Source organism: Apteryx rowi, unplaced genomic scaffold (genome assembly GCF_003343035.1).
Source record: "Apteryx rowi isolate R43461 unplaced genomic scaffold, aptRow1 scaffold_18, whole genome shotgun sequence".
Lineage (NCBI taxonomy): Eukaryota > Metazoa > Chordata > Aves > Apterygiformes > Apterygidae > Apteryx > Apteryx rowi.
In genome coordinates this window covers 2,082,811-2,105,634 of record NW_020448085.1, presented here as the reverse complement: position 1 = coordinate 2,105,634, position 22,824 = coordinate 2,082,811, and the positions used below count along the sequence as shown (strand labels likewise).

The 22,824-nt window shown below is 36.6% G+C and overlaps 1 protein-coding gene across 1 annotated transcript in view; it reads left to right on the top strand.

Moving 5' to 3' along the window:
* The window catches only part of DOCK2 (dedicator of cytokinesis 2), a 228,840-nt gene that overhangs the window by 40,573 nt on the left and 165,443 nt on the right, over positions 1-22,824 (top strand). Inside the window, exons 20-25 of the mRNA XM_026061319.1 lie at positions 2,299-2,388; positions 2,627-2,727; positions 4,972-5,106; positions 10,670-10,778; positions 15,682-15,752; positions 16,399-16,505. Coding sequence (XP_025917104.1) covers positions 2,299-2,388; positions 2,627-2,727; positions 4,972-5,106; positions 10,670-10,778; positions 15,682-15,752; positions 16,399-16,505 — 613 coding nt within the window. The remainder of the gene's footprint in view (positions 1-2,298; positions 2,389-2,626; positions 2,728-4,971; positions 5,107-10,669; positions 10,779-15,681; positions 15,753-16,398; positions 16,506-22,824) is intronic.

Genomic DNA, 22,824 nt, shown 5'->3' with positions numbered 1-22,824 from the left:
TAGATTATTATTTTTTTCCCTCTCTCTTTACAAATGTAGAGAATAGAAAGTGAGTTGACATTTGGGTTGTACTTTCTAGTATACCATTTGCATCTTTTCAGTACAAATGCAGTGTTGAAGAAGAGTGTCCATGTGCTGATGGCCGAAAGCTTTGAGAGCAAGAAAGATTAAAAATTAATAGTTGTGGGAATTGCCAGTAGAAACTGGAAATATTTGAGTTGCATTGTCACTGGGCTTCATGTTGCAATTAAAACACAACTGTGTACAGGCTGTTAACATATCGGAACTGAAGAAAATGATTGTTATAAGTCACTTGATGCTATGTTCCTGAAGAAGAGCTTTTTTTCCTTCACTGCAGTATATTATCCAGCAGTCTTTTTTTGTCTGGGACATACTACTGTGAGATTTCAGTGAGCTGATGCATCCGTTCATCATTTGTCTTCATAAGACTTCTTAGAATATTACCTTGTGATACTGAGCAGCCCTTCTAGAATGGCATGTTTTTGGTTTCTCTGTCAGATTGTTTGTGTTCTGACAAACTAAATCTATCAAACATTAAGCTATTCCTGTAGCATGCTACCTAGTACATTTCTGAGCATTTAAACAGTATGTCTGTGCTGTCCTGTGGGAATTCATGGCTGCTGTTCTTTGTTGGAGAGGGTGCATACTAGAATCCTAATGAAAGGGGAAACAGATAGAAAATGGACAGGAGCAGAATTCCCCACAGCTTGTGAACAAGTTTCACTTCAGTAACAAGAACCCTGATGAGAGCAATATTAAAAATTGTAGAAGTAAAATGCAGATTGAGTAGTGGTATTTATATAAATTTTGAAGATGCACAGAACTGAGTAGACCAGTATTTTTCCAAAGGCTGTATTTCTGTTGAAGAATAGTAACAGTATGAGTGAAGCCCATTTCATAGCGGTTCTGGTTCTTTCTACGGATTATATAATGTATTTGAAAAATATGTATGTAATTTTATTTAGATCAGCTTCAATTTCTCTTAGCACTCATATTCCAAATTGTTATTAACCTCCCTTGCCAATTCCAGCACCCAAAAAAAGCCTTTTGTCTGACTTGTTAATGACAGTTTGCAAAAGACATGATCCAAGCTCCGTGTTAGAGAGGGAGCAAGAAAGCGAGCTTCTGGACAGGATTCTCCATAGTGTTAGCCTTTTACAGAGCTTTCTACTGGTTTCTCCCAAACATCTCTGGTATTGGCTGCTGTCAGACAGACTGTTGAGGTTAGCTAAATGTCTGCTTGAATCTGCCTGTTATCACTGGTAATTAATTTTTTTGGATTCTTGCTACTTTCTGTTGTTTTATGTTACTGGAAACTTTGTGCAGTGAATGCAGAATTCAATCCCAAGAGTATTAGTTAGAGACATTGTTGCTTTGACCAGATGCTCAGCTATATATTATAGGTAAAATATAATTTTGAGCTTGTCATGCACAGGCAATTTTATTTAAAAAAAAAAAAAAAGGATATGAGGGCAACAATAGTAAAATATTGTCCACAGTGTTCGTTAAGGGCGTATTTGCTCCACTGTTTGCTTTGTCTATCTGATATAACATAAACAATTCTTCCCCCATTCTTTATGCTTCTTAATATTAAATAAATGTAGATTAAAAAAAAAAGTTCAAAATGTGTGGTCTATCCAGTGGAATGCTATGTTAATTTCATGTGTATAATATGTATAAAAATTTATTAATATTCTGGAAAATGGCAGATTTCAGCCTTCACATTAGGAGTCTATTATATTTGTGTTACTCTTTAAATATGAGCAGTAGATGCCTCTCTTGAGAAAGAGGAGGAAGGAGAACCTACAAAAAGGAATTTTGAACCAAGCAAAGATTTSGTTGCCAAGTCAGTGGGAACCTTTCCTTTGATTCAAAGCGGGCTTTGCATCAGACCGCAGAAGTATGAAGCGTGCTTTTAATTATCACTGAAGGGTGCAAATAGCAACTACTAATCCGTATCATTAAGGAACGAGGAATTCTGTTTTAGAAACTGTTATATGTAATATTATAGAATATTTTTAACTTAATTCCATAAGCTTTGAGCTAAGCATGTATTACTGAGTGCTTATGTGTCTGAGGATTTAGATTCTTAAATTAAAGAAACTAGAACCTAAATCCTCTGAAGTGCATTCTGAATTTAATGATATTTCAGTAAAGGTTTCTGAAATTCCAACTTAAGGGGGAAAAAATTTTTGCTGTCTGGAAACTGAGTTGTGTGGCTTTCAAGCTGAATTGATTGCTAATTTGTCATTTCATGTTATTGTTGGTATTGTGTAGTTTCTCCAAGACACGCTGGATGCCCTGTTTAACATCATGATGGAACATTCCCAYAGTAATGAGTATGACATCCTTGTCTTTGATGCACTGGTAAGAATTAGCACTGAAAAGTTTAAGATGTCTAAGTAAAGAAACGAATGCAGATGAGCCATCAGATTGTTTACAGCAAAGAATTAGTATTACAATCTCTGCATAATTTTTAACTTTTTAACTGAAAAGCAAATTTTTTTAAAAACTCTTAAAGTAAATAATGGATTATCATAAATTTGCAAGGACATTAATATTTTTGACCTCATGATAAATGCTAATCATATCCGTCTCTTTTTAGATATATATAATAGGACTTATTGCAGACCGCAAGTTTCAACATTTCAACACTGTTTTGGAAGCATATATCCAACAGCATTTTAGTGCAACTTTGGCATACAAGTAAGTTTCTTTTCTTTCTTTTTGTTTTAAACCTCACCATTTCATTAAAAGAGAAAGTAAATTCTGTTTTGCGTTTTCTGATGTAATTGATGATGGCTGTTGTTTTGGTGCTGTTGTCTGTTCATCTGGAAGCAGACCTACCTGTGAGAAACAGATATGATTATACGTAGAATTAATTGACAAAAATAATTGATTTGGGGTTAATTGATCGTCTTTGACAATTTTCTGGATTTCCCTGTGTCTGAGCACTTCACCTGTATCCTGTCAAATTTGTCAGAAGATACTTTGGTGTAAGGCCTCTTCCTTTACATTCCTGAACTTAAATGCTCTAAGTGGGGACTTAAGAATATCTTTAGCACTTTTGTATAGGCTTCCACATATTCTTTTACAGCAAACAAACTTACTGGAAAAATCTGTTTGGGAACTGTCAGATCTCTTCATATGCCACTAGAAAGGTTTCACTATTCGGTACTGTGAATGGCAATCTTCAGATTTGTTATGTAGTCGTGCCAGTTGGGAAGCAGAATCTGGGGAAGGTTTTGTTTTTTGGAGTTTCCAGATGTGCCCGAAGGGAAAGGCATGGGTACATAGAAGAGAACAAAAGCTGTGCGGATGTGTCCAAGTCCAAAAACTCAAGATTTCGTAGAGTTCGCACCACAGGAGATTTGAAAGGAGAGTAAAAAGCTTAGGGTGTGAGGCATGACAATTTATAGCATATGGAAATAGACTGCAAATTTAGCGATAGATTGACATAGGTCATTGCATAGGAGAGGGGAAGTAGGCTTTTTCTGATGCTGGCAATGATGCATTGCTAATTATCCTTGCTCTCAGTGTGATGTGAAGAGATTTCTCACAGCCTGTGTTTAAAACTGAGCGCTGACCCCCCTTATCAGGTGCCACTGACAAGGCTAATTGAATCTGTCATTCAGCTGAGCAAGGATGATTTGGTGAAAGTCATTCCTAATAGGTGTTTTGACTCCATTAGGTGATATAGTATTTTGGCCAAACTGTGAGGGCTTTATTCAGTTTCTGTGTAGTCATCCATTTGCACCTAACTTTTATAGACTTCAGAGATGACTTAACATTTAGACGATTGAGGGCCCTTGAGTGGACTGACACTGCGTAAAAATTAGTGGGTGATTTTTTTCCAACTTAGTACAAAGGTGCAATTTCAGAGAACCAATACAAAGGAGTAATCAGAAATACAACACGGATGTAGTGCCTGTGAGGATGAGTGGCCAAAAGCCTGCTATTTTGATCCTGAAATCTGAGTTGAGATTTGAGTGCAGAGGATGTATCCATCAGTTAACACAGCTGTATATATTCTGTGCAGTAGTTAGCAGTGTTTGGAACTATTATTTCTGTGTAGGTATGTCCCAAATGTCATACTTATCACTCAGTAATGTTTCATCAGTCCCATTGATGAACTGTTAAACTTTGTCAACAAGTAAGTGCTAGTTTTGTTTTTTAAGCTAGGGTATGGTAAATTCCCATTCTGGTAATGGTGTAAGAAATAAAATTCAGCTCTTGGTGTCTCTATTAAGATAAAGATTACATCGTTAATATCTATTTCATCATTTAAGATAGAAACTATAACTATATAAATGGAGGGACTTGAAAGCCCAGTTTGGAGCTTATTTTAGTCAAAAGTAACTTCTGTTTTCCCTTTTTCAAAAGAGCTCTTGCATTTTATTATTGTGAGCAGGTTAGGTATTAGTTTAGCCAAAATTGTCTTGGGATACAAAAGCAGGGAAGTATGTAAATAATGTATGTAATTTAGGCAGATACTGTAGTCTACCAGAAGGTTGTACCACTTGCATTCAGTTAATTTAGAGCATATAGTAGTGTTTAATCACTGTATTGCTGCTTTGTGTCCTTGAGGTGGTAGGCAAAAGTAACATTTTGTATTATCTTGTGCATGTATGTTTTAAACTTTTGTAAGAGCAATGTTGACGGTTTGGGGAAGCCTCTGAATAAGCAGCTGAAAGAGCTTCCAGAGTTGTGTGAATTACGCTGCTGTTTTGAGATACCAGCTTGCTTTCTTGCTTGTACAGTTAGGAATTTTCTCTTCATTTGTGTTATACTGATAGAATTTGTGTAACAAACACAAAAAATAAATGCAGTATGTTTTTCTCTTCTGCTTGGCTAAGCATAAACATTTATTTAGTGTGGCCAAACTAGTTAGAGAAATTAATTTAAAAATATCATTTGAATTTTTTTTTTTTTTTTTTTTTTTAACTTCAGGAAATTAATGACTGTTCTGAAGACTTACTTGGATACCTCTAGCCGAGGGGAGCAATGTGAACCGATCCTAAGAACTCTGAAAGCTCTGGAATATGTTTTCAAGTTCATTGTTAGGTCAAGGACATTATTTTCACAGTAAGTACTCATTTGACTGCATGAGCAGTGCAATATCACGAATAGCAGTAGACCTGTAGAATAGAAAAAACTGATTCCAGAACAGAACTCTATTTTTCCTTTTTACAAATATAACATAAAAACTTACTTATATCTGATGATGTGTCTGGCCTAAAATACAGACATTGCTGAGATAAGTTTTTTGGGAGGGAATCATCAAAAATCTACTTTCTGATTCAGAGTGTAAGTTATAGAAATCTATTTAGTAATAGTGACCAATTTCAAAAGGTGATCGTTGCTTGTGTCAGCTGGCTTGGCCCAACATGGGTGAATGGCCTAACATTGTGACAGATGGCTTGAGGCTGGATGCTTGTCCTTGAGATCATTGTATTCAATAGTTCAGGCTGTGCATGGCACAGTACRATTTTAGATAATTGTTGTCTAACTGAATTTAGAGTTTCAGACCTCCTTATTTATAGGGAAGACTAAAAGGACTAGTTATGTATAGTTCAGCCAAACATATGGGACATATGTTTAAAAGTGGTATTCAGCTATAGGAAAAAGAGATAGGAGGAGAATGAAAGAGTTTAAATCTGAAGGGAGAAAAACTGTTTCACAGAAACTGTGACACCCTTTTCCTCTTCTAKCCCTAGTGGACCCTTACTACATCCCACAAATCCCATCCACATCTTTTTTCCTCTCTCCTTTTTTTGCTGTGTCTCCATTTATCCTCAGCTGCTTTCCCCCATAATAGTTGTATTGCTTTTCTACCTCTGCTACCTGGAATTTAGATACGCAGTGGCAAACTCAGAGCTATGAATACACCAAGTGGTTGGCTGTTACATCTGTGTTTAATAGCCAACAGAACAGAAATGTTTTTGTTTTGTCTGCCTTTTGGTCAGTATGTGCTCTGGTAGTACTTTTTTTCTGCTATTCTGGTGCCTTTTCTCCACAAAATCTGGGGGTGGGAGGGAGTTTTGTAATATTAAGTATAGTATTAGATAAATTATGAAATGTTGGTTGAAACAGGGGTAGACTCAGAAGTTACTGGCTGCTGATAGATAGTCCCTTAGCAGACATATTCTTGTTTCTAATAACTTAAAATTTATAGATGGATACAGACAAACAAGGTGAGAAACTGTAGAAGCAAGGAGGTGATGTTCATGAGAGTAGAATACAGCTGGTAGTTCAAATACACCTGCAGCTTTGCCCTTAATTTTTTTATAGGTGCCATAGCAAAAGGGGATATTAGAAGAGTTTTGGTGGAGAAAGTTTTGAGATAGGTTGCAGAAAACTTATTGCAAGGATGAAGGGTATAGTCGTTCTGTCAGATTTAGTCAGGAAAGCTCCAAATTTCCACTTACATAAAAATAATTTTAAAGAAACTTTATTTACTTTTGCAGCAATGTTGATAGTTAATAAAAGCTATATCAGTGCATTACCTAAGTGACTTTAATAAACACTTGTACTGATACAAAGTCGCATTGTTACAATTTACCTGTACCTCATTACTATTGAAAAATAGCTGTAGTAGTAAATAGCCCACATATCTTAGACTCCAGTATATGAAAAAAACTCATTTAACCAAAAAACAACCTTCTAAAACAGAGCTTGATAAATAATAACTTTTCTTTATAAACATTGTTATTTTAGAGCTTTATTTATTTCGTTCTTTCATATCTTGTCTTTCATATCTAAGTTTTTCTATTATGCATTTTTTTTAAATCTAAAATGCTTTAATGGGGTAATACCTCAAGCAGTGTGCGTTGTGTATGTGTGTGTATATGTCTATATAACTTTTTGTCCTCCAGTTAATGTTTTGGATTTTGAGGTCCCTTTCCAATGATTGACTTAAACCTCATTGACAAGCATTGATCCAAACAGTGCAGAGGCCACTGACCTCAAAAGGATACCTCAGTGTTTTCTTTCCCTCAGAGGTTCTTGTCAGTCACTGTGTGCTTAGCGCCTTTGATTTGCCTTGCTATAGACAAAAGTTCTTCATTTGTCTTTTTTCTTTTTTTCTTTTTTTCCCCTATTCTGAAAGATAAGGCAGTGCATCTGAGGTGCAGAATTTAGTTCACAGCATACCACATGTGTTTCAGGCTTCTGTTGTTGCCTTGTTTTTTTTCTTAACTTATTTATTTGACTTTTGACAGCTGTTTTAGATAACTAACATGATACTAATATTTTTTACTATTTATGTAAGCAGTAGCTAGTATTAACAGCTAGTGCTAACAATACTGAAGAGATACGCTGAAGGATTTAAGCTTTAAGAAAGGGAATGGAAAAATAATACAATGAACTAATTTAAATTTACATTAAATATGTAATTTTGTGTTTAAGTGTTTAAGAACATGAATGAATTGGTTGAGAAAGAGCGCATAGGCTGAAAAGGTGAATTGTGAGCTGAAAGCTGCCTGATCTTTTCATGATTTTTTTTTTAAGCATCAAGCAGAGACTCACTTGTTTCAAAAAGAAAACTGATAGGTCATGAAAGTAAAAAATAGCTACTTGAAATAGTGATAACAGAAGTACAAAATGGTGATAATGATTATAGTAAATCAGAAAGTAGGAAACGTTGAACATTGATAAAGGGGGAATAATTTTGCTGTTGTTAATGTATTGTATGCTTGGCAGAAATAAAAGCATTGATTTAACTTTCATCTTCTTGCCAACATCATATCTAACTTTTGGCAGATATGAGTTCATCTTGAAATAATAACTAAAACCTTCATATGAAATTCTTATCTAGCATGTCAAGAACTCATCACTAACATACCTGATCAGTCATTTAGAACTCTTGTTCATTACAAACTATTTTCCATGTTTGCAGCGGATTCCTCAGGCCACTGATGCTTTTGGCAGTTTACTGATGTTTGGTCAGGAGTATTGCCAGAAATAATTGAAGGGGCAGCTGAAGAAACTGAATTCACATAGCATTAGCTGTGATTAAAAAAGAAAAGAAAAACAAAAAAATCCACAAAAATCCACTGTTTCGGTATGGTTAGCTTACATCTACCTTTATGACTGCTCTGTAGAGTTATGGATTAATATTCATATAATACTTACATTCAATAAGTGTAGGATGGAGCCATGTTTGAGATGACTCCAGCTCACCTTCTGCTCTCCTATGGGACAGAAATGCAACAAATGGGTAGCTACCTGAGACTTCTCCAGAACTTTCAGATGACTTTCAAACTAGTAGTCTTTACTACGTAAATGTACGCAGGCAGAGGCTTATCTCAGAAAACTTTACTTACAGGTGAATGACTTCCATTTTGTAGTGCTATGCATGTATGTGTGTATGTAGCAAGACTTTAAAGGTTCTTATTATTTTGTACTTGGATGTGGAAATCTGTTATGCAGTCAAATGTTAAAATCTTTATGAAGTCCGTGTGCTTCAGATATTGCTTGATTATGAAGAGGGGAGTTGTAATGGTGAGCTTACTCACTGCGATGGCATTGTGAAAAAGACCATGTTGAAGTTCAATCATCCTGCGCCTAGTACTGATTGTGTAGGACAGCTATAGTAAGACCCTACTTCCGCACACCCAAAATGTGTTAGAAAGTTTTGAGATAGTGCTGAGATCTCGCTATCCTACATGAATGCAAAACAGGAGAGTACCTAAGAAAACGAGTTGGTTTGATAGAAAGTGTCATCAAGTTATGATGTGCATAAAAATTCAGTGCAACTCTCCTGTAAGTGAAGATGAATTGGCTTTTATAGCTGATATTATTCAAGGTGCTAATAATCTCTGCTCTTCTGATCAGCAAAATGTGTAGTTTGACATATGGCTAGTGGTGAACATCTTAATGGGGAGTTAGGTCTTTTGAGCACTAAAACACCTGTGAACAATTTATACAGCTATATTACAAGGTAGTTTTATCCCACTGTTAGGTCTATTTCACATTATGCTTCTGTAGGAATCACTGTTGCTCTCATCTGTAAATTCCTATCAGTCTGTGTTTGTGGAATTCATTTCATGGCAGGGGAGGTGAATTCATTACTTTATAGAGCACAAACAACCTATACTTGTGCCTGAAATCACCTGCCTTGCATTCTCCAGACAGCTCAATCCAATCCTTTGCATTGTCTTTTCATAATCTGTCATGTACTCGCACTGGCCTTTTCCTTTGTTCTCAGCATCAGTTTTGCCACCTCTGTTTGCCTAGCAGTTAAATAGTAACAGCACTAACTTGCATGATTCCAACATTTGGGAGTTGTCAAAGGCTTTGCATTTAGCTTGACTGCTTAAGCAAGTGAAGGCATTTGAAGAATATGATTTACTTCACCTGTCACTGAACTCCAGGAGGAATGGAAAGGGTCAGGGCTGAAAGCTGTTCAGTCTCCTGTGGCTGTTTGGTATGGAACCTGATTAACTGCACCTGTATGAACCAACAGAATAAAAATGTGCAGATTATGACTGCAGTGTAGTGAAGTTCGTGTACTGACAGTGCTAGGATTCTGTAGAAACAGTATCCTAAGGTTGTGAGTACTCAGAGGTAAGTTCATGTCTGCATTGATCTTTAAGACATGACAAAAGCAAATATGTGTTGACTTCTGTCTCTTATAATGGTTTTGAGGTCATCAGCTCCATTTCTTAAGAAGGTGCAAGTAAACTGGTATAGTCTTTTTATATTAAGACTTCATAATAAAATAGATAAAAATGTGAAGATATGTGGGGTATGAAGCTCATGGATGCCTCCTCCAGTGCTACTTCTGTTATGCTAAATATATCTGAAGGAAAGCCGTACCCCGGAAATTTTGGACACAACCTGTGTTTTGAAAACAGAAATTGGATAACTGATACACAGTGAGGATATACAGTGGGATATACAGTGAGCTTTGGTTTGAGAGGACCTCAAGAGTTGGGCTTGTGTGGTGTGATTCAGTTTGAACGTGACTCATGATTCCTTTGAGTGTGTACAAATCCTCCGCTCACAAAAGACTTCTAATTTGGTTAGACTTGTGCAAGCATGAGGAGGCATGTACTAGGGGCAATATGTTTGCCAGTGCTTTTATGTAAATACTTTTCTTTCATTTCTTATGATGATGTTAGTGCTTGTGTATGTGTTGTCCTTGTTGCTTTTAAAGGGTATAAGTATTTTTAATACAGGCAAAATAATATTGTTTTTTCTCTGCTCTTGAGTTGAGAAATGACTGAACTGTTTGGCCTGTTGTTTAGAAAACTACAGGCTCAGCCAAACCACACATGTGAAAAATACTATCTGAGAGTAGCTCAGTTATAAGTGAAAAAAGTGTATCACAATGTGTCTATTTTGCATGCAAGTCACTTGGAAAGTGAAATGCCATTTTTTTTTATTTCTGAAACTTCAAATCTGGAAAGTTTTATTATTTAGAGGCTTTTTCAAGGAAAAAAAATGGAAAACTTTTTTATGTTGTGTCAAGTTGAAGACTCTCTACTCAATAGAATGAGTAACATATATCCCTTGGGCGAGGTATATATGTACCTAATATTGGCTCAACTTTTAAGATATATTCTAAATGAATATTGGATTTGGTATGCTCAGAACTATGATACTTTCTGATTCTGAAACTATAACACAATGCATCTCTCAACAGGTTATATGAAGGCAAAGAACAAACAGAATTTGAGGAATCTATGAGGAGACTCTTTGAATCTATCAACAACCTGATGAAAAGTCAGCACAAAACAGCCATTTTATTGCAGGTTGGTGTGCTTGGAAACAACGTTATGTTTTTTCTTGTTTTGTGGGGGGTTTTTTGAAATTGAGGGGAAGACACTCTGAGATAATTTTTCCTTTGCTACTCTCTCACATTTGTCCTTTATTGGAAGACCAAGTAAGTAGGTGAACATAGCTAACATATGGATGCTAGAATTTTTCAAGGAATCTAAGGAGGCTCTGGTGGGAGTTGAATATTTAATTCTTGAGTTTTTTCAGCTAACGCTAAACAGCTACCATTTTAGTTTGAAAAGTAAACTTTATAATATCAGCCTTTTGGAGGTATGTAACTTAACTGAAAAGGCTGACTAGGATCAAGGTTTTCCATTTATGCCAATGTTAGCTACTCTTGTGTTTTGGAATCTGTTACTATTCTAAGAAAAACAGAAAAGAAGGAGCTGTTAAGACCATTAATAGCAAATAATTGCTATGTCATTCTGTTTCCAAATAGAAAATTACCAAGGCTGAACGTACACTTAAAGTAGAAAGCGGAGGATTTTATTGGACAGCCATAATATTAATGCTTTGTGTACTGTGAACTCTGTGTATGATTGGGATTTTTCTCTTGTTATGTTGTGATTCTTTTTTGCTTTAAAATCAGTAGAAATGGGAGCCATGAAAAACTTTCTGCCATAGCTGAGTGAACGTTCAGGTGACTGATCTTTCTGAGATTTGTGTTCTTGGACACTTTGCAAGGAATGATGCACATAACTTCAAAGGAACTAAAAACATAAGTGTCTACTTTAGTGGCAAAATACTATGACTGCAATAATATTCTAAATGCATTTGAAAATAATTCAGGTATTCTCTGTGGCTATTTGACAGTTCTGTAGAGAGCTTGCTGGAAATAGTTTATATATTTGGAAAACATTGCATCAGAAGCAAGGAAGTTTTTTGGATAAAACATAGTCTTTGCTATGAAGTAATGCTGGAAGAGTTTGTATAATAATGCTTGTTCTTGTGTTACTTGCACTGCATTAATATGTTGATTATCTACCAAATAGATTTTGGAGGCTTTTATCCTCTGCAAGAGGGACATGTCATGTCATTAGCTGCCTGCCTGTCTTAATCTCAAAATGGTCGGGTGGGATTGTCTGTCTGTGTTTCCTCTAATGTCTAGGGTAGTTTCTTCAGCCTCTTTGAGAGTGACAAGAGGTAGTCATAGAAACAATTTTGCTTGCTTAACCATTGCTGAGATATGTTAAATGGGTTTGAAAGCTGCAGCATTGACTCTGAACCAGCTGACTTGTGAGTTTAAAATTGGTCATATTGTAACACGAATGGCAATATGGCTGTGTGTACTAATGGGTATGTAGATTGTGTTTCTTATGATTTTCATATTTCATGCTAGTTTTTAATATTTTACCTGTTTTGAAAAAATACTCTATAATTTTACTAAAACTACTGTGGAACAGCAAAATCTTGAAAGCATAACTAAGCATCTTATCTCAGAGATTAAAAGACAACAGAAGTCTATGTTAATTGTAATAAGCATGATGAAATAGTGATGCTTTGGTGGGACTATTTTGTATTTCAGATGCTCAGCTCATGCATTTGCAATGCTTATTCATAAAATTTTTTGTCTAGACTAATCCTTGTGTAGTAATTGAAAAGATTTTCCTATTGTGTGAAACCAAGATACAGAACCTCAGGAAGAAGAAAATCTAATAGTTTGTTAGATGTTGTCTGCCTGAGATTCAGTGACTTGTTGACTGCACACAGTTTATCTATTAAAACATATATGGTTCTGTTGTGTATTTGTATTTCAGTTGAGACGTCTCTGCTGAGAATGGCCTAAACTTGGATATAATTTCTGGTTTGGTCTCATTTGAGTGTTGCTTACCCTTTTTCAGTCAGGACAGGGATGAAAGTCATACAAGAAATGACAACTGATCTATTTTAAAAGGATAGCAGGTGTATATAGTATGATTTCTTTGCCTGTTTATTTTGTTGTATGGAAGTCCAGAACAGCGTGGCTTTGCATGAGATGGAGCAACAAGTTGATGTAGAAATCTTATAGAATATCTGCATTATTTTCCAGTTCCAGTTCTATGATCTAATTACAGCTCTTGTTAGAGCTTCTGCTGTTGGGAGAATCAGTCTTGTGAGTTGTTGCAGATTCCTAGCAATTCTCTAGGTTTGTTGTGTAGGTTTGTGTAGGACAAAGACTTGGATCTTCTGTCCATGTCCCAGTCATAAACCTTCTGTTCTTTTTTTACTTCATGTCAATCTCATGATTCAGGAATGCTTTTCTGACTCTCCCTCCAAAACTCTTCTCGAGTTTCTTCTCCAGGAGAGAAGCGTTTAGCTTAATGGTTAAAATATGAGTTGTATTGAGTCTTATTGAAATGACAGGAGAATTTCTTGTAACACATGTGTTACAAGAAATGTGTTGATTTGTGAGACATATCTTTAGTCCAGTCATGTTAAAATTGACTTTTGCTTTTTCTTCGTAGTAACCATGAAACCACTTTCCACCAGTGATTTCTGAAATCTAGTGTGAGAGATGGAAGCTGCTTTTATAGTATTATTTTGAAAACACATCRCCTTGAAACCTGAAATATTTTTGTTTAAAAGCAACTCTAGACTTATGTCTACGCATAAGTGTTCAAGAATTTACCTAGATCTTTCTGTAATAACTTTTTGAATTAGTGGCTTACTGTAGACTTAACTAAACCATTTGTTTTACCTTGTTGCAATTTAAATTACCTTATACTGAATTTAAGATACTTAAACGATTAAGAATTGTGTTATGTTGTTTTCCCCATTTACAGTGGTTTGAGACTTCCTATGATCTGTAGCAGTAGTTCATAATTAAAAAGCACATTTGCTTGCAGTTAATTAATTCAGTCTGTTCAGTTTAAATATCTATGGACTTCAGGGTCTAGTGGAAAAATGCTTCTGTTTTGGCTTTTTTCAAAATTTGTTTTGGTTTTATGATTTGCCAGTGTAAAGCTGAATGTGTGATCTCTTCTGGGTTATTACAGTTCATACAAACAAATGACACAAAGCAAGAGCTGTTCCTGCTTGCAAGGCAAGCAATAAATTCTACTGTTCTAGGTGAAAAGAACATATGTAATTTCAGCATGCGTGTGCTGAATCAATCCTGTAGGGTACAACTTAATGCCTAGAAGAGAAGACAGTAAGCCTCTATGAAACCCATATTTTTGAGATTGTTCTAACTCCTTTCAGGAGGCCAGTGTAAATTACAGGTGGTACAGGCCTAATACATAAAGTAGAGCTATATCAGTAATGGAAGAGTTCATGTTACTGTAACATAGATCTCAGCAAAATGTTAGTAGAATTTTACACCCTCAAATTGCATAATGAAATAAAACTGTTATTACCTTTGTAACGCTCATAATCTGGACCAAGAAGAGGTTAGTCAAACTATAACTTCRTGCCCCTTTTCTGTTTGGTAAGGTTGAATTTGTAGCAGCATGAAAAAGTAATTGCTGTAATTATTGGAAAGCTTTTTCTTCAGTTGTTAGTTAATCTCTGCTGCCATCATGAACTATAGCTTTTGCCAAAGATTTTTGCACAATGACATAAAATGGATACTATGGCAAGAAGACATTCTGGTCACTTGAAGTAAGGATGGGGAAGATATCTGATCTCTTCTAGAGAAACAGCTATCCGTAGATGATGTTCTTCTTGACAGTGAATGGTTGCACTGCATCTGGATGCAGGTTTGAATTTCTCATATGGTTTCCATGAAAAGAGCCTACTGTACGTGACATGTATTGAAACAGAAAGGTGGGAGTGAAGAAATAAGACTGATGTCCTGCTCCAGATCTGTATTGAAATGGCCAGGTTCTCCTTTTTGATAAATCATGCAGAACTTTGAAAATATTTTTAAAATCCATGAAGTGTATTTTTAACTTGAATTCATTACCGCTTTTAGCCAAGAAGTATAGCATATCCTTTTGGCTGTGTGAAGTATTTGAGAAATACATTCTTGTTAGTGGAAAGATATAATTACAGGCCATTTTGTCAACATAAAAATCCTTGTAGGAAGTTCTTAATATCCAAAAGATAGGTAAAGAAAAATGCAGATAATGGCCCAGTGGGTGTTTAACATGTTTAACATTTCTGCTTTTTACTGTAAGCTTTTTCACTATGTGTGTTTTCAAAAGCTATTATAGAGGCTATACACTTTGAATCTACAAAGGAACTTTACGGACCCCGAGTAGTGCAAGTTAATGTCTTCAGGGATGTTTGCCTTAAATGTTGATGATAATTTTGAGCTTGAAGATTACCTGCTTGAGTATTCTTGTCTGTGCAAGAATAGTAATGTGTGTCTTTTTTCTTACTCTTGTCATCTTTTAGTGTTCTCTTATTCCATTAGACTGTCAAAATACAGTTAAGAAATGGATGGGATAAGATTTATCTTCAGGCAGTTCAGCTGCAGAAGGTTGGCTACAGAGATGACACTGCTCTTTTCCTGAAAGTTTATCTTGTAGAGTGGATACATGGCAGTTATCACTTCTGCCTACTGCATGGCACATTCTGGGACAGAATTGATGCAAAAGATGTCCAAGAGCTCCTACTTCGATCGATGCTTTRCACTTTTGCATGATAAAGACATTCTTATTCTGTGCCAGTTTTGGAGGCCCTTCTTTGGCCTATGAAGAGAATATGAACCACTCCATACTATTGTATTTAAGTTCCTCTGCATATCCTCAGCAGAGGAGCCCTCCTGTGACAAGTGCTCTATGATGAAATTTATGTTAAAGTATAAACTTTGAATCTGAAGGACAAAGTCCAAATTTACCTAGTTTGGTTTGTACGTGTATACGTGTACGTTTCAATGGTGTGCTCTGTATTACGTTTGTACGCTGCATGCAGAGAGAAACCTGCAATAGTAACACAATCTATTTGTCAATTCAGGTTGCTGCCTTGAAGTACATACCATCAGTTCTTCATGATGTCGAAACTGTCTTTGATGCCAAGCTACTGAGGTAGGCTGCTTTTGAACATTTAGTAGATGTATCAGATGATGTTTCCAATGCCATGCAGATTCTCACCCAGAATAAATTATTATTGATCAGTTTAAGTCAATAGAGCTATGCCAATTTATACTAATCAAGACAGTGATGGAATTCAGAGCATGTGTTTTTAAAAGGGAGTTCTGATCTTACTTGTATAATGATAGTATTTAGTATTGAGGCTCAATCCTTATACATTAACTCAGTGACTGGAATTAGCAAGTGGAGCAATGCATCTTTTTTTTTCCCCCTTGAGTAAGCACTATTTCAGGAAACCAAATCTGTTTTTAGTGGTTTGAAATTAGTAGCTTAATTTACTTATCAGATGAAGATAAGCTTATTGGCCCCCCACATACAAAAATATTTGTATTGCATGGAAGAAATGGAAAGTAATAAATATTTGCAAATATGGCCAAAATCTAGTTCATCCTTTTCTTGTTTCTCTCTGAAGATATCTTTCAAACCTGCTATTGATCTCTTCCCAATGTGATATAGGAAATAAATCCTAAAAAGAAATAAATATTTAGAAGTATATAATTTTTTGCTCTTGCTGTCTTTCTTATTAACATACGATGAATTGATCTGTATCTTATTTGTGACATTTTTCCTATATATGCAGCCAACTACTATATGAATTTTACACTTGCATTCCACCAGTGAAACTGCAGAAGCAGAAAGTGCAGTCCATGAAGGAAATAGTACGCAGCAACCTTTTTAAAAAACAAGGTAAAGATAAAATGTCTTTAGAATTTAAATTAAATAGGTACAAAAATGTTGACTGACTTTAGTGTAATTCATGTTTGAAATTGACCTAAGAGTTAAGCGAGAGTGAATTTTGGAAGTCCTAGTTCTGAAGAAGATTGACCACTTTCTGCAAAATGACTAGTGTGCAAAAGCATGGTTGCTAGGCTAGAACCGAGAGTAGCTGGGTCTCAGAGGAGTAGTTTGGTGTGTACTTCCTGTGATACAGTATTTTGATAGATGGATCTGTATGTGTCCTTTTAAGCTGTATAGTGAAATAGGAACATAAAATGAAACCTTGTGAAGGCAGCTTATGTTGTGTTTTAATATGAGGTCTATGCCTGGGCAGAGGAGAAAATTTTGATAGTGCAGCTGTAGTATAGTTCAGCTGCAATGCAGCCTCCCTGCCCTTTAGGGGAATCAGGATTTTTCACAGCTTTTATTAGAACTTTGCAGAATCGACCCACTGTTCCAAGCTCTTAAGAGCAGATGAAACTAGTTAATTTTCCAACAGATGTAATTTTGTATTCACAAATTTTTTTGGATGGCTTACTGTATTTAGAAGTACATTCTGATATATCATTGTGTTAGCAGTTACAGTCCTTGCTGCTGCTAAGGTCAGAAGTGCCTGTCATAAGTTTTATCTCCTGCTTCTTGTGGCAAGTGGCATTTAGACCAGAAGAAAAAATATTCTCTTATAAATTTGAAAGACCTTTGGGTTAAAATAATGCACTCTCCTGACGTGTTAGAATTCAGTCAGTTACCTTGACTGAAGTTAACAGTAAGAAATGACCCAATGCAAGCTATAATCACCAGCTCTTTCTGCAGTGCTAATGATTTTCTGTGCAGACTGTAGATACATAAGATGCTAGCCCAGACTGTCAGGCAGTGAAAGCTGTAGTTCATCTCCAGTAAACCCACTGCGTTATTATCTGCAAGAACAGTCAGAGATTTAAAGCAGCTGTGTAAATCTGGTTCTAATAGTACTGAGGTTATTACTTTTCCTAATCTGCTTTTTGCTAACTTTTATGCTTTTACTGTGATACATTAGTCTCCAGTCAAATACCTCCTTTGCTGGAAGTAAAACTCAAATTTTCATCATTGTCTCAGAATCTTCAGAGTCAGAGAGTCAGAGCTGGCACTGCTGTGGTGTAACAATAGTTTCATAACTTTTTCCTTTAAAGAGCTTGTCTTATTGAAATGCATTTGTGCTGGTTTGTGTATCAGGAGTGTTTATCAGGATGACAGCTTGTATAAAAAGGAACAAAGTCCTAATAAAGATCCAGAAGCAAAATAAGTGAACATACAGTAACCTGCATGCTTTGCAGTTGTATAAACTTGCATCTTACTCCTTTTGGTGTACATCACACATTTAGCTCCTTCCTTCCATATCTATCTATGCTCCAGAGGAGAAAAGAGTTTGTTTGGTTTTGTTTTTGTTTGACTACATTGTTTAGGACTATTCAGGGATATTTGGGGATACTCTGTGCTGAGTATTGTACAAAAGTGGAAGAACAAGTTGCTTGATAGCAGGAGCTAGCAGTTTTAGTAAAAGGAGTGAGACAGTGTGGCTCCTTGTGATATTGGTGCACCAGCAGCACAATGATTGTGTGGCATTTTCCCTCTTAGTTGAGAGAAGGGAAGATGTTCAGTGTTGCTGCACCATATCTCTGACCCTTCCCTTACTGTTAACAGCACTGTAACCTTACTTTGTCCCATAGTTTATGTAGCTAGTGAAGGTGTAGTCCTACTGCTGGTATCAATGCAGTTATGGAGGCTTTTTCTTTCTTTCCTGTTGCATGGAAACTATTATGCTGAATTAAGTTGTTGTTATTACCACTTCTGAAATGTATTGCATCAAAATTCTAGTAAGCTTGAGTTCGCAAGCTCCCCTCAGAGTGCTGGGCTTGGGGGGGGGGGGGGCTCTGCTAGGTTGGTACAAGGATACAGGAGTCTCTCATGCAGCACTCAAGCTGGAACTTCGATGCTTGAGGCTGCTGGACTAAGAATATTTTGAAGTGTCATGACAGAGAACAGTTTTGTTTATGGCTTTAGTTGCTGTGTCTTTCTAAGTAAATTTTGGGATCATTCAAAATTGTTCTCATGCAAAAGAGATACAAAAAAGGTGGAGATTACAGGAGTTTGTATGCAAAGGCTTGAAATCTTCTGTGAGGATTGACTGCAGCAATGTAACATTTAAGAGGTCTGTATTGACATGGCTAAATATGCGCTGCCAGATATCTGAAGATGAATTTGAAGAGTGTTAAACCGGAAGTGGAGTTATGTAATAGTAATGGTGGTTTTATGACCTTATAGTGAAGCAGCGTGAGGTAAGTTACCTTCATTATACTGTAGCCAAGTGTCTGTGTTCACTTCCTAACCCAGTGGTGCCATTTTGGCTACTACTTTTGTGCTGGGGAGTTCATAGGTGTCCAGCGGAAGTTAGGCATTTACAGCATTTCCTACAGTGTCAGAATTCAAGATCTGCTGAATACTTAAATAGAAAGATGCAGTAAAATTGTTGTGAGTTGGTGTGCACTGTTACTTTTAGGCAGACCCTTCTTTTTTGAAATTTTGGGAGTTTGTGTGTTTTGATTTGATTATTTAGGTCAACAACCTTATTGATGCATGTGAACCACTAGTTTTGCACTTGATTAGAAATATGTGGCTTCAGTTAAGTAATGAAAACTGAAATTTGCCACTAAGAGTAGGATTCGCATCAAGTAATATTAAATGTTGAAGTCTAACATCTGCATTTGAATTAGTGATTTTAGATTCCCTTTATAGTACTTGGAGACAGATGAGCATGTCTGAAGAGCTATTCATCTCACCTTAATGTCCTCTCTAAGTACATCTGCTTCAACAAATTGCTACAGGGTGAAAAGTTACTTTTTGTTACTTTGTGATACCTGTTCAATGGTGATGTGAGATACTTCATTTACCCCAGAGGAATAGTCTGTCTTGAATTCATTTACTATGGGGTAAAATCATATATGCAGGCATTTATTAGGGAAATTATGAAGCAGGGACATTTTTTCTTGTGGTAGGTGTTTTTAGGTACTTGTTAAAGCATTGGAGCTTGGAGGCCAACCCAGTATTTAGAACTGAAGTTCTAAATGAAGTTATTCACTGAATGCTCCACAAGTGTGTAAGTAATGAATTTGAAGATGGTGTATCGATGTCAAACCAAAAACTTGTGTTGGACAAATTCATGCTTTTGTGGTAGAACATTTYTGACAATCATAAGCATGTGTATAATACTAATACGAAATATCAGTAGAGTGATCTTGAACGTGGTGATCTCAACATATACATACAGCACATGAGAAATGGAAATATTTTCTTGGCAAATATAGCAATAAACCCATATCTGAAGTTTTCTGGGTATGTAAGCTCATGTTAAGTGTCTCTTAGAGTGGAAGTTCTGGCAATGTTAGCCTGCTGAGACAGTCTCCTGCCATAGGGCAGTAATGTAATGCAGGTGCCTTCAGCGTTGTCCAGGCATGTAGTTGCCATCCAAAAGACTTTTTTTTTTTTTTCCTGTTACAGCCCCAGTATTTAATGCTTTCAGAGCATTTGATTGCTTGTTGTCAACCAGAGTTTCACCTGGCTGCAACCAGTAAAAGATTTTTCAGAGGGATAAGGAAGCTGCTTCCCTGTTTTCAGATAACAGACTTGTTGGTGCCAGCAAGTAGCCTTGAGTCTGGAATCTCCTGGGGCTATGGCCTTTTTTGTTTGAATTGGATTGGTAAAACTGGAATTTATTCAGCAAACAGACTGCAGGATCAGTGCCTAGGTGTGTGAGAAAATCCTGTGCTCAGGCTATGCTCAGCTAATGCAGAGAGTTAGGGGTGGAAGGACGAAGAAGGTATATGGAGATAAGGAGAGAATCGGGGCTGGGGTGTGGGTGGGTAGACTTTTGGTTAAACCGTTGCCCTAGGTTGTTGCGGTACCTAATGGCAAACATCTCCTTTACGCAATTTACAGTTCTCTTCCTAGGTATCAGCCTTTGGTTATTAGAGCATCCTAGGCCATCTTTGCTGTTGTTTACTTTGTTTATATTATGCTTTTATCATTAGCCTGTGTGCTACTCGTGTGTCCTTTCTCCAAGTCTGCAGTTTGTCTAAAGGTGCTGCACTTGTTCTTAGTTGTGAAATGGCGTCCCGCTGTAAGAGAACATACAGCTTTTATCTGATTGTGTTGAAGGAGAGTCTTTTTCTTAGCTCGCTGTTGAAGAATATGTCCTTGTGTGGGAAGGCACAATTGTCCACTTAAGTGTGAAATGTTTGTTACTCCGCTTTTCAGTACTGTCCTTCCCGTTGACATCACTCAGGCTTGGAGTGCGTTGTACTACTTGACCTTGGAAATCTGGCAGCTGAAAAGGTGTGTGGTTGGTGAGCTCTCCCCTAGCTCTGGGGAATCCAGCCATCCTGCAGATTTTAAGGAGGTTGTATGCTATGGGAGTCATTTGGTCTTGGTCACCGTTGCGCAGTAAATGAAAGCTCTGTTCTGTGTTTGTTGTCTTGGGCAATCACTGTAGGATTGTTAATAGCTTAAGTACTGAACCCATGGCTGGTAAGGGGAGGGAAGAGGGACTCGCAGTTGTGGGTTTTTTTTTTTTTTCCTTCCTGTTTTATCTAAGCCAAAATAAAATTTTCATGTATTTACTTATTGTGCTTACTTTGGATATGTTTATTTGATGGCTACGTCAGTAATCTTATTCTAAGCATAGCTTTGGAATTTACTATAAAGTCTGTAGAAGATGTTAATTGACAACTGCCCACAGTATGAAATCATCAAATAAGCCTTTTAAAGCAACTTCATTTTCAGCTATTGGAGGTGTTAGTGAAGCAGCAGCTATGTCTTGTTGTAAATGAATATATGTATGTATATTTATATTGATTAGGGAATTAGAGATCACTTTGGTGGGAGTGTTTAGAAGACTAAATGGTTGGTTTTAAACTTCAAAACACAATTCTATTGGACTGACGTTCATTAGCAACATATTTCAGGCAAATGGTTAGTTCTTGCACATGACTAACCATTATCATTATATATTCAAACAGTTAGTCTCCTTAACAATGTTATCTTAAAGTAGCTGCGAATATGTAATACCAAAGAGCTGATATTGTGTAGCTGGCACTGAGGGTCCTTGATGCACTTAATTGCTTGATTCCCTTTGACAAGCGAAGCCAGAACTGAAGCAGGTGACTTCTCCCCCCATTTGGGATCTCCTGTTTCTAGCCAATCTCCAGCCTCTGGTCTCTGCTCCTGGACTAGGTGCTACAAGAGGCTCCCGGGGGGAGGTGGGGGGTTCCTTTCCAAGGCCGTGGCATGTACTTTATTCTGATGCTTGGCTGTTTGCTCCCCGCCCTTTGCGAAGTGCCTTTCCCGAAGCGAAAGCAGTCTTCTCCCAGTTCTCAAGGTTATCCTTGTTTAGTGGTCTTTAATCGACAGTCAGTAAGTTACTGGTTGTTCTGGGGTCTTTGTTTTCAACCTGCCCCCATTTTTTGAGACCTTTGCTGTTACTTCCTGCTTAAATTCTTCATCATAATAAGAGATGCCTGGTACCAAGCTCTGGTTCACACAGCAGGATCTCAGAATAAGTTGTTAACAAGTCTAAAGGGACAGGGCTTGGGTAAAGCACGGGTAGTGTGAAGCATGGTTAGCTTAAGGCCTGCTATTAGTAATGGCAGGACTAGTTTTACTGGGCCTCAAGGTACAGAAATGCTTACACGTTTGTGTGTACGAGGATGCTTATGTTGGTATTCAAAACAAGCTAATGTTAAAGTCTGCTAGTGTGGTTCTAGTTTTATGGGTTTAACAGGCCTTTGCTTTAGCTACAGTCTGTTAATGCAAAATATTCTGTAAAGGTCTTACTGTTTGCAATAAATAGTAAGAATAGATTGCTGTTTCTTTGTAAATACAGCTTGTCTGAAGTCTTGAAATATATAGCTGGTATATCATCAAAAAATGTCTACCATAGAACATGTCATGAGTTATAAAAGGGATATAAATTTTCTGTTTGAAAATTTTAGGGTAATAATAAAAAATTTTGCTGAAAAGATTTCTAAATCTGAGGAGCTTGTTTCAAAGCAGTAAGTGGTGCTTTTGTATACTGCTGACCAGATAATCAATACGTTTTTAATTGTTCCCAGAGGAATAGGCAGTGGGTTCGTTTATTCTTAAATTTGTGAATTTAAAAATAAATAATGCTTAAAACCTCTTGATGTGGAATTTTTGCTAATTTCAAACATTTGACAAAAAACAAAGCAGTTGACTGTTTGCGTCAATCTTCTTTTCC